At 46.4% G+C, this 15,299-nt stretch overlaps 1 protein-coding gene across 1 annotated transcript; it reads left to right on the top strand.

Moving 5' to 3' along the window:
• The first annotated feature begins 12,299 nt into the window (after positions 1-12,299).
• On the top strand, positions 12,300-13,229 carry LOC121840032 (vegetative cell wall protein gp1-like). Its single transcript, XM_042301183.1, has one exon. The coding sequence runs from the start codon at positions 12,300-12,302 to the stop codon at positions 13,227-13,229; it is 930 nt and encodes a 309-aa protein (XP_042157117.1).
• Positions 13,230-15,299: the final 2,070 nt, after the last annotated feature.

Genomic DNA, 15,299 nt, shown 5'->3' with positions numbered 1-15,299 from the left:
GAGGTAGGGTCAGTAAACTGTTTGTTTATATGTTTATTTTACAGTGTGATAACACCTGTTTTTTATTTAACAGTCTTAAAATTGCCATATATATATTTTTTAACGTTTTTAATCAAACTTTCACATTTCTTATCATCTGAATCCAGAACTTCATCTACAAGTGGGACAGAAACCATGGATGCTCAAATCGTGATACGGTGAGGACAGTCTTGGACACTACCATCCAGCTGATGTTCAGGTAGGACCAGAAACAACAGTGGTTTTAGAACAGGCTATAGCTTTGGCTTTTATTTTGGCTTTGTGTTTTTGGGTCTGCCCTGAACAGGCTTTTATTTTGGCTTTTATTTTGGCTTTGTGTTTTTGGGTCTGCCCTGAACAGGCTTTAGCTTTGGCTTTGTGTTTTTTGGTCTGTCCTGAACAGGTTTTAGCTTTGGCTTTGTGTTTTTGGGTCTGCCCTGAACAGGCTTTAGCTTTGGCTTTGTGTTTTTGGGTCTGCCCTGAACAGGTTTTAGCTTTGGCTTTGTGTTTTTGGGTCTGCCCTGAACAGGCTATAGCTTTGGCTTTGTGTTTTTGGGTCTGCCCTGAACAGGTTTTTAGCTTTGGCTTTGTGTTTTTGGGTCTGCCCTCAACAGGTTTTAGCTTTGGCTTTGTGTTTTTGGGTCTGCCCTGAACAGGTTTTTAGCTTTGGCTTTGTGTTTTTGGGTCTGCCCTGAACAGGCTTTAGCTTTGGCTTTGTGTTTTTGGGTCTGCCCTCAACAGGTTTTAGCTTTGGCTTTGTGTTTTTGGGTCTGCCCTGAACAGGCTTTAGCTTTGGCTTTGTGTTTTTGGGTCTGCCCTCAACAGGTTTTAGCTTTGGCTTTGTGTTTTTGGGTCTGCCCTCAACAGGCTTTAGCTTTGGCTTTGTGTTTTTGGGTCTGCCCTCAACAGGTTTTAGCTTTGGCTTTGTGTTTTTGGGTCTGCCCTCAACAGGTTTTAGCTTTGGCTTTTATTCTATTATCCAATTATTTTTGCCTTGGCATTCATGACATTGTAGGTGGGCTATGCTATGGCTTTGCTCTGTGTTTTGGTCCTGCCATTAGGGTTAATGGCCTTTTGGCAGACCGAAGCTATCTCAGCAGCAACTGCACTTGATTACATTCTGCCCATGAACAGGCAGTTAACCCACTGTTAACCGTCGTTGAAAATAAGAATTTGTTCTTAACTGACTTGCCTAGTTAAATAAAGGTAACATTTTAAATTTTAAATTCTGTCAACACACAGGAAGTGTGCTCCTGACATTATGTGATATGGAACTCTCTGTGCTGTTGCCAAGTTTATCTTTATAGATATGAAAGGAATAGACCTTTTTCATACAGGTTATATATACTAGGCCGGGTTACTGTAAAGCACTTTGTGACAACTGCTGTCTGCTGATGTTAAAAGGGCTTTATAAATACATTTGATTGATTGATTCACATACTTTACACTATAAGGTTTGCCTTTTGTGTTTTGACTCCTGGTTTTTCAGACAAAAGATAGCAGAGCCTACTGAAGAGAAAGTTGTCACAAAACTGCATGCCCACCCACAACTTCAACACCTAACTATGTCCATGTCACTGGATCAAATATAGATATTGGGTGTAATGGAAGCGGGATCCCGGTTATTGCTTTAATTGCGGATATGTGAATGAGCTTTTGCATTGTTCCCTGAGTGGATCAAAAGACTGTTTTTCAACTCTACTGCTTCTTTTACTGACTCTGAAACACAATATTGACCGATATAATGTCACCTGTTGAGTGCTTTAAGTTATACATTCTGCATAAAGGGTCATAATAAACTCCTGATAATTCAATCATGGACACAAAGATTTTCTTAGTGCAGTCAGAGGAGTTCAATAGAGAGACAGGCACCATCTGAATGTTGAAGATAGCTGATGACATGGTGTGTGGGGGTGGTTATCTTAGCTGCTGCTGGGGCTTGGGTTACTGGATGACTTCCTCCCTCTACTCGCTCTGTGTAAAAACATACCGACTTGTGTCTCAACTTTCAGATGAGTGTTGTGTTTCTGGCTAGCTCTACCTTTCGTTTGTGCAGCTCTCTCTCTAGAAATACAGTGGGCACAAACAGTTATTAAAACAGCTTGTTTCTCCCACTAACTTGACATTGTAAACAAACAAAAAAAAATACTTTAAACTAAGTAAGGAATTTGCTAATCAGCCACAAATACATTCTAAAATATCGCCTCCCCCAGAATTCTTGCTGCCATAATGTACTGGGAAGGGCACACTAGTTACTGTTTATTCATTACTGGTGTGGTAGCTTCACTTTCACTATGACTCTTTTACTAGTTACTGTGTATTCATTACTGGTGAGGCAGTATTGCTTCCACTATGACTCTTTCACTACTTACTGTGTATTCATTACTGGCGAGGTAGTGTCACCTGTCCTGCCCTGTAGCCCTGCTGAGTGTCACCTGTCCTGCACTATACCCCTTCTGAGTGTCACCTGTCCTGCCCTGTAGCCCTGCTGAGTGTCACCTGTCCTGCACTATACCCCTTCTGAGTGACACCTGTCCTGCACTATACCCCTTCTGAGTGACACCTGTCCTGCACTATACCCCTTCTGAGTGACACCTGTCCTGCACTATACCCCTTCTGAGTGACACCTGTCCTGCACTATACCCCTTCTGAGTGACACCTGTCCTGCACTATACCCCTTCTGAGTGACACCGGTCCTGCACTATACCCCTTCTGAGTGACGCCTGTTCTGCATTGTTCTGCCCTGCCTCTGACCCCAGTTCCAGAGCATTGTCTGGATTCCCTCTGGCCTGGTCTGGCCTCTCCATACCTTTAGGTCCCCTCTTTACCTGTTCTACTCTCAACTCAGTCCTGCAGCCAGTCACTCAGTCAGTCAGTTAGTTACCAGCCTTGACTCTGACCCCAGTTCCACAGGAGCTGTCCATAGTCCCCCGAGGCTGACCTGGTCTGACCCTCTCCCCCACAGCAAAGTCCTGCTAAGGCTTTTATACCTGGAAGTCCCCTCTCTACCTGTCCTGCTGCAGTCATCAAGACACCTGCCTCTACCCTGCCCCTGAACCCAGCTCCATACCTGTAGGTCCCCTGTCTACCTCTCTACCTGTCCTCTCCTGCTCTGCCCCTGAACCCAGCTCCATACCTGTAGGTCCCCTGTCTACCTGTCCTGCTCTGCCTCTGAACCCAGCTCCATACCTATAGGTCCCTTGTCTACTTGTCCTGCTCTGCCTCTGAACCCACCTCCATACCTATAGGTCCCTTGTCTTTCTGTCCTGCTCTGCCTCTGAACCCAGCTCCATACCTATAGGTCCCTTGTCTACTTGTCCTGCTCTGCCTCTGAACCCACCTCCATACCTATAGGTCCCTTGTCTTTCTGTCCTGCTCTGCCTCTGAACCCAGCTCCATACCTATAGGTCCCTTGTCTACCTGTCCTGCTTTGTCTCTGACCCCAGTTCCAGCTCCATATCAGCTGTCTGGAGTGAGTCTCCCTTGCCATGTGTCACGCCCTGGTCAAAGTATTTTGTGTTTATCTTTATGTATTTGGTCAGGCCAGGGTGTGGCATGGGGTTTTTGTAATTGTGGTGTGTTTGTCTTGGGGTTTTGGTGGTGGTATTGGGATTGTAGCTTAGTGGGTTGTCTAGCAAAGTCTATGGCTGTCTGGAGTGGTTCTCAATCAGAGGCAGGTGCTTATCGTTGTCTCTGATTGGGAACCATATTTAGGCAGCCATATTCTTTGAGTTTGTCGTGGGTGATTGTCCTTAGTGTCCTATGTGTACTCTCGGTTAGTTTGCACTAGATAGGCTGTTTCGGTTTCGATTAGGTTTATTGTTTTGTGTAGTGTTCGTGTTTCTTTGTTTGATTAAACATGAATCTCAATCGACACGCTGCAGTTTGGTCCGGCTCTCCTTCATCACCACTAGAAAACCGTTACACCATGGCCCAGGCTGGCCTATAACACACTACACCCCCCCTCCATCACATCACAAATGCAACCTTTATTTAACTAGGCAAGTCAGCAAATTAAGAATACATTTTTATTTTCAATGATGGCCTAGGAACAGCGGGTTAACTGCCTTGTTCGGGGGCAGAATGACACATTTTTACCTTGTCGGCTCGGGGATTCGATCTTGCAACCTTTCGGTTACTAGTCCAACGAACATCATTTTTAAGAGATCTGATTTTTAGTTGAGAAATACTTTGTTAAAATGACACACTTAGTTCTCTACCCACCTCGTTCCTTTCTTTTAGCATATGCATGTAGTAAGCACACCACAAACAAAATGTTGCAATATTGAATCCCCAAGTTGACAAGGTAAAAATCTGCCTTTCTGCCTCTGAGCAAGGCAGTTAACCCACTGTTCCCCGGGCGCCGAAGACATGGATGTTGATTAAGGCAGCCCTCCACACCTCTCTGATTCAGGGGGGTTCAGTTCAATTCAGAAGACACCTTTCAGTTGAAAACATTCAGTTGTACAGCTGACTAAATATCCCCCTTTCCATCGTGCTTTCGGGAATATGTGTATTTTCAGATTACACTATGATTCTTTAGTTGTAGACACTACATCACTGCTCACCCTCTCTTGCTCTTGGTCCTCCTCTTTGCTCTTTGTCCTCCTCTTTGCTCTTGGTCCTCCTCTTTGCTCTTGGTCCTCCTCTTTGCTCTTGGTCCTCCTCTTTGCTCTTGGTCCTCCTCTTTGCTCTTGGACCTCCTCTTGCTCTTGGTCCTCCTCTTTGAAAGTCACCTTGATGTTGCATCTGTGTGTTTTATCAGTTTCTTTATGAAAATATATAGTGAACTCCATGACAGTAGCTAAAGCAAGGGGCTATTAGCAGCACACAAGTAGACTAGAAGTGCATGCTGGGATGGGCTGGCCTGAGCTCGAGTGAGAGCTACTGGAGCGAAATTGCCTTTTTAGGAATCTCACTCTGTACTCCAGTCAAATTGGGCACCTTTTGCTCCTCGCTCCAGCGCCGCTCCGCTCACATACTATGGTCCAAATAGAATAGCTGTCACGTTTGTTTAAAGATGGATTGGACCAAGGTGCAGTGTGGTAGGCATACATTTTACTTTTATTTAAATGACACCGAAAAAAAAAAAAAAATACAAAAACAAACGTAAAGCTACATGCCGTGCAGAAAGCAACTACACACAAACAAAATCCCACAAATTAAAGGTGGAAAAAATGCTGCCTAAGTATGATCCCCAATCAGAGACAACGATAGACAGCTGCCTCTGATTGGGAACCATACCCGGCCAACAAAGAAATAGAAAAACTAGAATGCCCACCCAAATCACACCCCGACCTAACCAAATAGAGAAATAAAAAGGCTCTCTAAGGTCAGGGCGTGACAGTAGCTGTCGCTAGGTCACATCACAGCACTTTAGGAATCTTTATTGTGGCACTAACTGATACTTTCATATTTCGCTATTGTTGTCATTATTATATTTTTCCTGCCTTACATTCTGCACATTTGAAGAGAGACATGAATGCATCTTGTAAGCACTATAATGAGTCTACTCCCTCCTACAGTATGAATGGCTGGGAATCAAACATCTTAGAAAATACAGTACAACCTGACGACCCAGTGACACATGGTATTTCTAAAGCTGCCCACTAAAAATTCCCTTCCTACCCTCCTGACCTCAACTACTGTGCACTACTACAGGGGCTGCAGGACTAGTGCACTACTACAGCGGCCATAGGACTAGTGCACTACTACTACTACTACTACAGGGGCCATACGACTCTGGTCAAAAGTAGTTTACTATAGAGGGAATAGGGTGCCATTTGGGATGCATGTCCAAGTCACTACACCTTTCTACATGACTGAAAGAGAGGCTCGATGGCGTGGGTGGACTGTGAATCTGTGCCCTAAGACCCTCCCCCTCCTGCCCCTCCTCCCCCACCTACCCATCCTCCCCTTACCAACCCTCATGCCCACACGACCCTCCTGAATCTCCTGCACCTTTTCCCCCTCCTGCCCCTTCTGCCCCTCCTGTCCCTCCTCTCCCTCCTGACCTTCTTCCATCACCTGACCCTCCTTCCCTTCCTGCCCCTCCTTCCCCTCTTGACTCTCCTCCACCTCTGCCCCCTCCTTCTCCTTCTGCTCCCCGACCCTCCTCCCTCTCCTGACCCTCTTCCCTCTTTTGACTCTCCGGACCCTCGTCCCCCTCCTGACCCTTTTGACCTCATCCCCCTGACCCTCCTGACCCTCCTCCTTCTCCTGACCCTTCTGCTAACCCGACCATCCTGCCCCTCCTGCCCCTCCTGCCCCCCAACTCTCCTCCATCTCCTCCCCCTTCTCCTCCTGCCCCCTGCCCCTCCTCCCCCTCCTGACCCTCCTCCATCTCCTGACCCTCCTTTCCCTCCTAACCCTCCTCCCCCTCCTGACCCTCCTCCACCTCCGCCCCCTCCTTCTCCTTCTGCTCCCCGACCCTCTTCCATCTCCTGACCCTCCTGACCCTCCTCCATCTCCTCCCCCCTCCTGACCGTCCTCCATCCCCTGCCTCTCCTCCTTCTCCTCACCCTCCTCCCCCTCCTGACCCTCCTCCCCCCTGACCCTCCCCTCCTCTCCTGACCCTCCTTCCCCTTCCTGTCCCCCTCTTCCTCCTCCTGCCCTCCTCCCTCCTGCCCCTCCTGTCCCTCCTATCCCTCTTCCCCCTCCTGACCCTCCTTCCCCTCCTTCTCCTCCTGTCCCCCTCCTGCCCCCTTCCCTCCTTCTCCTCCTGCCCCCCTCCTTCTCCTCCTGCCCCTCCTTCCCCCTCCTGCCCCTCATTCCCCCTCCGGCCCCTCCTTCCCCCTCCTGCCCCTCCTTCCCCCTCCTATCCCTCTCCCCCTCGACCCTCCTGCCCCGCTTCCCCCTCCTGAGCTTCCTGCCCCTCTTCCCCCACCTGATGCTCCTGCCCACCCTGTGTGAGTGTGTGTGTGTGTGTGTGTGTGTGTGTGTGTGTGTGTGTGTGTGTGTGTGTGTGTGTGTGTGTGTGTGTGTGTGTGTGTGTGTGTGTGTGTGTGTGTGTGTGTGTCTGAGCGGTTGATCAGCCCGCTGAGGTGGAGGTTATCAGGGTCTGCTACAGAAATGGTGATCCAGTGACTTTTTACTTGGTTGTGCAACTTATTAGTGTGATTTATTAGTGTGATTAGTATGAATGAGTGGAAATTGATGGATCTCTTCAACAAAACATATAGTGTATATACAGTACATCAATCACAATGCAGGAACCCTGATAAGGATCTTAGTTTCCTGAGCACTGTTGTTCTAAGGCTGTGTGTGTGTGTGTGTGTGTGTGTGTGTGTGTGTGTGTGTGTGTGTGTGTGTGTGTGTGTGTGTGTGTGTCACAGTTCAAAGTGCCGCTCTGATCTAGGGCTGTCCCGTTCAAATTGATCTCATGACAGAAACATACGCCCATGCAACCTAGTTCACCTAACCAGTAGACCATTAACCTGTGGGTAAAGTGCACTGTGTGGGTGCCTGAAGAAAGGTAGGCCTTGATAACATTAGTTTGCTATCTCTGCATCTCCTCTGGATAAACCACAGGTAGATTTGCATCTAGGGGAGAGTAACCATGGCTTGTGGCTGTATCAGGGTCTGTAAGGTTTGTGGGGCTAAGGTGGAGGGACGGTGGTTCAAGACGTCAGAGGTTGTGTTTAAGACGTCAGAGGTTGTATTATGCGATTAGCAAAGGCATTATAGGTTAGTAGTGTGATGTGGAACAGGGGCCCCGGGGCACTGACCTCCAGCCCTCCTTCAACACATTTTGCCATGGTGCAAAGAGAAAAAGTTTTATAATGCTATTCTACATATTTTGTCATGAAGCTAAGAGAAAATGTTGCAGTTTTTAAGCAAATTTCTTGCAATTCTACACTTTTTGTTATCATATGCTTTCTGAAAGACCTTGCAGAGGGCCCTGGGGACCACGAGCACGTGCCTTGCATGTCCGTTCGGTAATCCGGCCCTGATGTTGGACACTCCTAGGAACTGCTACACAGGACAGGATTAGATTAGAGGTAACGTAATGCTGTGATGTTATAGCTCTGTCCATTAGATGGCAGTAACATGTCCTCTGCTCTACAGAAACGCATCCGATCTCTGTCTTTACTTGAACATTCGCTTTTTTAACTGAGGCAGTCTTAACAGAGACAGTGTATGCACATCAGTTGTGTGAGAGTATTGTGACAGGTGCAAACAGACAAGTGAGACATTTTTTGTTCTAAATATGATAGCCTTTGAAGTTTGGAAACTTCAGCATGGCTGAATGTGATCAAGTGTTGGAGCTATCTCAAAAAAATCTAAGAATCTTCTGACTCTAAAAATCTAAGAATCTTCTGACTCTAAAAATCTAAGAATCTTCTGACTCTAAAAATCTAAGAAGAGCCTTCTGACTCTAAGAATCTCCTGATACTAAGAATATAATAATCTAGAATAATGAAATACTGCCTCCCATAAGACATCACCACTTTACAATGAAGGCCAGACATTCATTCATTCACAAATAAGGTGATGGAGAGCAGGAGGTAGAGAGAAAGATAGAGAGAGTTTCAGAGTCATCTCGTGTGGCAGTAATGCATCGCCAAATTGGACATATTTCTGCTGATGCAGCTGAAGTGAGAAGGCAGCAGAGTGACTGATACGGCATCTATAGTTTCCTGGTAATCACTAGAATGAAGTTTTCAGAGTTTCCCACAGTGGCAGGACAATGTACCCAGTCTTGGCTGAGTGGAACATAGTTAGCTACCCTCTCTCTCTCCCTCTCTCCCTGCCCTCTCTCCCTGCCCTCTCTCTCTCTCTCCCTCTCTCCCTCCCCTCTCTCCCTGCCCTCTCTCTCTCCCTCTCTCCCTGCCCTCTCTCTCTCCCTCTCTCCCTTCCCTCTCTCTCTGCCCTCTCTCTCTCTTTCCCGCCCTCCCTCCCTCCCCTCTCTCCTCTAACCTTTTGGCTTTGGAGGTGATCCAACATATTTTCTCTTATCACATGATGGGCTTGTCCTGCTGTAAGTGTTGATAGGGTGGAGGACAAAATGCCTTTGTCGGTTCCCAAGGGGATGGTGACTACATTTGGACCTTGGCACAAAACCACTTAATTTAGCTTCCAGTGCAGTTATTATGATGCTCTACTGCATGAGACTGATAGATCAGTCGTTTTCAGGAATTAAGTCTAATTTGACATTTATCCTTTTGAGATTTAGAAAATTCAAATACCATGTCATCCAATATAGTACATTAGGCTACATATATATTTTCTACTATCCATGCAGTATCATTTATGGTGGGAAAATGCTTCTCTTCTCTCTGGTGATGCTGTTAGCCTGTGGCAGGGACTTGACCTGCTACATGCATCTTATTATGCTTCATACAAACCAGGGTGAAAACAGCAGTCAGTCTCCGCATCAGGGGGGACAAAGGGTTGAATGGTGAGGCGATCATGGAGCCCAGAGATACAGAAAGGTAATCTGTGTGAGGGGACGTGGAGACATGGTTCACACGCTAGCACTGTAACCTGGGGGCATCATTAACATGGGGTGGTGGTGGTTAAACAGTGCTGGGGAAAGTTCCCTTCTCGTTACCCATATTAAGACGGCTGGCTGACTGACAGACTGACTGACTGACTGACTGACTGACTGGCTGGCTGACTGGCTGTTCCTGCCCTGCAAGGGTAACTGCTGTCGTGTCATGGCGTCATGGCAACAAACTCAGTCAGTACTCACCGTGTTCTATCCTCCACAAAGCCAACTCAGCTTCTCATTGGTTCAGCTGAGCTGGTCTCAGGCCCACACTCACGGAAGGTGAGGTGTGTTACACTAGCTAGCAGCTGGTTTTGCCACGTCCAGAACCTGACGACAATATCACATACAACGAGAGATGCTCCTCAGGTTCAAATAGTTAAGTTATTGCTTCAATGTAACCGTATTCTGTTGGTTGCAATGGCAGTGTAAAACTCTCTTAACATGGTATTGACACCATAGCCATTGTACCACAACCCACTTACTGTCCACCAGAGAGTGTCTGAAGCGGGCCACTATAGGTTGTCAGTCAGGATAGAGCCTATGAAAGTTCAGCTAGCTCTAGGCTGCCTGTGACGATACGGGTCACAAGAGGTCTTTGGGTCGTATCCCACCCCGGCTTGGACAGTAACCATCAGTGTCACTGACAGTGCAACACACAACACAGGCATTTCTTCTGAATGTTCATCTTGAAAGATTTCACTCTTTAGTTTGAGAATTGTGTGTTCTCCTCAGCATGCGCACCCAATATTAGAAGCAAGATGTGTCAAATTGATGTCATGACAATGGTGGGAGAGTGTAGCACCTGACAACGTTTAGCTGCATTGTGACAAAAGAATGCACTAAAGAATGGACAGTCGCATGGGAATGTTGTAGAGAAGCATCGTAACGAATGCTGTTATTTTATGTGATTATCTCAATCATATCATGAGGACTGATTAGTATGATTCTTATCAGACTGGTCAGGTTGGCTGCTTCAAATATAGATATCATAATCAGTTCAACCCTGTAGGACCCAAGGGGTGGAGAGGCATGCAGACAGAGGGCCTGATATGGGATGGCCAGGACATGTCCTTAGAGAGCCTTGTATACGGATCAACAGACTGGCCTGTCCAGGAGACTGCACAACCCTCTGCTGTCTCTGTAGCTCCGGCTGACACCCGCCCTGTAGGATCCATGAACTGGTGACTGGTGAGGCATGCAGAAGGCCTGAAACGGCCTGGCTATCTCCTCTAAGAGCCATGCAGACTTGCCTACCGAGATCGTGGCACAGCCTGTGTGTTCACTATGGAGAAACTGGGGGTCAAGTTCAAGGTCAAGGTTTTGTGGTTTTGTGTCTTGGCATTCAGAATCCTCCGCACACGTCCTCTCTTTGAGCCCTATGCTTATAAACCCCTGCCCAGAAGGACAACATGGCCTTGACCAGAACTTCCAGTCACTTGTAAACTTCTGTCAGTCCAATAAAACTCAAGACATAACCCCCAGCCTGTTGCTTCAAGGCGTGTGAGCGAAGCAATGTGGGGGATATTTGGGTCTTGTGAATGGGATGGTTTATGACACGATAATATCAGAAGTAGGTTGGTCAGTGGACAAAAAGTGAGTGGAAATTTTGGGGGGATAATCAAGGAAACACTTTGTTAAAAATATATTGTTATATTAATATTATGCCATGATTAGATGCTCTGTATAGTAAAAACCTTGCAGTATAACAATGCTTCAGATACAGAACATCATCTCACCTCCTTTCTCTCTGCTCCCTCTCCCCTTTCTTCGCTTGATTAACACTGGCAGTATTTAGCTCCCTGATACCTCACACAGTTTCCGTCGTTAACAACAGCCTGTCAACCATTCTTGTGCTGTGTGCTGTGCTGCCTTTGTGCCGGGCCAGGGCGCGGGCGGCCAGCAGGCCCTGCAGCTGTCGTGAGGCCTGGCCCGGCAGCCTCTGATCAACCAGGCATGAAATCAGCCATGAACAGCCCCACATTCACAGGCCCAATGGGCTCATGCTCGGCCTCCCTCTGCTTCAACACTAAATCTTCTCCAGGCATGCAGGCTTCTGCAGCCGCTGGCGCCAGCTATTTGTTGACCCCTTTTCCTTTCTGCTACTCTCCCCCTCAAAACCACCACAAGCACCCCTTCTTCAGCCTCCCCATTCCCCTCAACCCCACCACAAGCACCCCTTCTTCAGCCTCCCCATTCCCCCTCAACCCCACCTCAAGCACCCCTTATTCAGTCTCCCCATTCCCCCTCAACCCCACCTCAAGCACCCCTTATTCAGCCTCCCCCATTCCCCCTCAACCCCACCTCAAGCACCACTTATTCAGTCTCCCCCATTCCCCCTCAACCCCACCTCAAGCACCCCTTATTCAGCCTCCCCCATTCCCCCTCAACCCCACCTCAATCACCCCTTATTCAGCCTCCCCCATTCCCCCTCTCCTACCCCTGGGCTGTTAATGCTGTGTAATGGCCAATGAGAGGCTTTGAAGCCACCGTCAGCCATATTGGTACTCCCCAGAAGGAGCAGTCCTCCATAGGAATGAATGGAATTCTACAGTATTTCAATTAAATGTTTCAAAGACAAAATTACATTTATTTAAGAATTTTTGTTGTTGCAGTGGGGACAGTAATATTAGTTGATTTAAAAAACAAAATAATTCACATCATGTCATTTTTAATTATTCATTAAGGTGTCTATAGTGTAATACATGTGGCAAAAACAAATGCAGACATTAATAAATACATTTTTGTAGCTTCCAAAATATAATTTTTACAACGTTGTGGGAGTGCCAAGATGGAGGTGTGGGGGCTTCAAAACAGCACCCCCTGTCAGTCATCTAGTATATATAAATTGCCTCAACCCCACCATAAGCCCCCTTCTTCACCCTCCCCCATTCCCCACGACAAGCACCCCTTATTCATTCTCCCCATTCCCCTCAACCCCTCCACAAGCACCCCTTATTCATTCTCCCCCATTCCCCTCAACCCCACCACAAGCACCCCTTATTCATTCTCCCCCATTCCCCATCAACCCCTCCACAAGCAGCCCTTATTCAGCCTCCCCATTCCCCCTCAACCCCTCCACAGCACCCCTTATTCATTCTCCCCCATTCCCCTCAACCCCACCACAAGCACCTCTTATTCATTCTCCCCATTCCCCATCAACCCCTCCACAAGCACCCCTTATTCATTCTCCCCATTCCCCCTCAACCCCACCACAAGCACCCCTTATTCAGCCTCCCCATTCCCCATCAACCCCACCACAAGCACCCCTTATTCATTCTCCCCATTCCCCATCAACCCCTCCACCCCTTATTCCGCCTCCCCATTCCCCCTCAACCCCACCACATGCACCCCTTATTCCGCCTCCCCATTCCCCCTCAACCCCACCACATGCACCCCTTATTCCACCTCCCCATTCCCCATCAACCCCTCCACAAGCACCCCTTATTCCGCCTCCCCATTCCCCCTCAACCCCACCACATGCACCCCTTATTCCGCCTCCCCATTCCCCATCAACCCCTCCACAAGCACCCCTTATTCCGCCTCCCCATTTCCCCTCAACCCCACCTCAAGCACCCCTTATTCCGCCTCCCCATTCCCCCTCAACCCCACCACATGCACCCCTTATTTAGTCTGCCCCATTCCCCCTCAACCCCACCTCAAGCACCCCTTATTCCCTTGTCCTCTGCACCTTCTTCCAGAGTGTCACCCCACTCTGTAGTTTAGTTTTATTTGATTTTATAGTGAAACAGTGCTAATGAGCCCATTGGTAGCTGATTTAGTAACCCATGTAGTATGTGCTATGTACTATGTAGTGTGGTGATTAGCTTGAGGATGTATCCAGTGGGTAGTACCACTACTCTTGCAACAGGTTCATGCCATGGGATCTGTAATGACCTATGACAGCAAAACATTTGAAATTAATGACGACACCCTTTAGAAATCAGTTTCTTCAAATACTGTCTGTCTGTCCTGACCTGGGCCACAAAAGTCTCCAACTCTCCACAGACCTCAGAGAGGAGTGCCCCCTGCTGAGATACACTGTAAGGTTCTATTTGTTTCCCTGGCAGCACCCATCCTCCTTCCTCTACCATCAGTAGCTCGCTATTGTCCCAGGGAATTAGCCAGGGATGGGCATTGTGATCAAAGTGCTCAGCTCTTCTTCAATCTCCCCCAACTGTTGTCTGCAGACACACTGTGACAGACAGGTCTATAATGAGGCTGCAGCAGTGCATCAGAAAGCATGTCAGGGACTAAATTATGATGGGAGCAACAATGACTTCACACCCTGTCTTTGTGACGAATGTCAAACTTAGTCACTGCTAGGCCATTGTCTGTACAGACTGGCCTGACCCAGACAATGATGAATCTGGAGCCCTTTGTGTGTGGTCCACTGCCCCAATACCCTATGGAATTATGGGAACAGAAGTGTATGCCACCTTCCATTAGAATGCCTATGGCCAACAAGCAGCTAGATAGTTCTGTATAATGAAGGTACCAGACAGTGATGTTGGACTGGGTTGGGAGTGAGTTCTGCTGCGGTTCTCACTAGAATGGGTACAGTACCATCATCTGCCATCTGTCTTTACACTGCAAAAGTCAAAACAAAACAGAGGTCATAATGTCATGTCAGAATAAGATGGTCTTTGTGAGATCATGGGACATTCACACATCTATGAAATGAAGGAGACTGAGACAAAAGCTTACAGAAAGAGTAAGATTAAGTGAGTTGAGAGAGAGTGAAGCGTCTCGATGAGCAGCTGCCTCTGTGGATTGTTTGGAGGTTATGTCAATGCAACCGAAGAAAGGGACGAAGGAAGACGTAGAAGCAATGTGAGAGGAGAAGAGGAAAGGGGGGTGAGGCACACTTCACCAACCGGCCCAGGGGTGTACAGACTTATTTTTGCCTCCTTTGAGTTCTTTTGACAAAGCTGTCATTGTTAAACGGCTGGAGAAGAGCGCATCCCACGACTAACATTTTACCAGTGACAGTACAGCACAAGATTCTTGTCTGTTCATGATATGCTAAGATTTACATGCCCTCACTGTCATTAAATCTCTGGAAATAGTCATAGTTAGTAATAGTAAAAGTTCATTATAGTAATAGTTAGTTATAGTAATAGTTAGTAACAGCTAGTAATAGTAATAGTTAGTCAAAGTAATAGTTAGTAACAGCTAGTAATAGTAATAGTTGGTAACAGTTAGTAATAGTAATAAGTTTGTAACAGTTGGCAATAGTAATAGTTAGTAACAGTTAGTTATAGTAATAGTTAGTAACAGTTAGTAATAGCAATAGTTAGTTACAGTTAGTAATATCAATAGTTAGTAACAGTTAGTAATAGTAATAGTTAATAATAGTATTAGTTGGTAACAGTTGGTAATAGTAATTGTTAGTAACAGTTAGTAATAGTAATAGTTGGTAACAGTTAGTAATAGTAATAGATAGTAACAGTTAGTAATATTAATAGTTGGCAACAGTTAGTAATAGTAATAGTTAGTTATAGTAATAGTTAGTAACAGTTAGTAATAGTAATAGTTAGTAACAGTTAGCAATAGTAAAAGTTAGTAATAGTAACAGCTAGTAATAGTAATAGTTAGTAACAGTTAGTAATAGTAATAGTTGGTAACAGTTCGTAATAGTAATTGTTTGTAACAGTTAGTAATAGTAATAGTTAATTATAGTAATAGTTAGTAACAGTTAGTAATATTAATAGTTAATAACAGTTAGTAATAGTAATAGTTAGTAACAGTTAGTAATAGTATTTGTCTGTAACAGTTAGTAATAGTAATA

This window comes from Oncorhynchus tshawytscha, linkage group LG19 (genome assembly GCF_018296145.1).
Source record: "Oncorhynchus tshawytscha isolate Ot180627B linkage group LG19, Otsh_v2.0, whole genome shotgun sequence".
Lineage (NCBI taxonomy): Eukaryota > Metazoa > Chordata > Actinopteri > Salmoniformes > Salmonidae > Oncorhynchus > Oncorhynchus tshawytscha.
This window is presented reverse-complemented; position numbering and strand designations above follow the sequence as displayed.

Coding starts and splice junctions, on each gene's coding strand:
- LOC121840032 (XM_042301183.1), top strand. CDS start 12,300: ATGGAGGTGTGGGGGCTTCAAAACAGCACCCCCTGTCAGTCATCTAGT.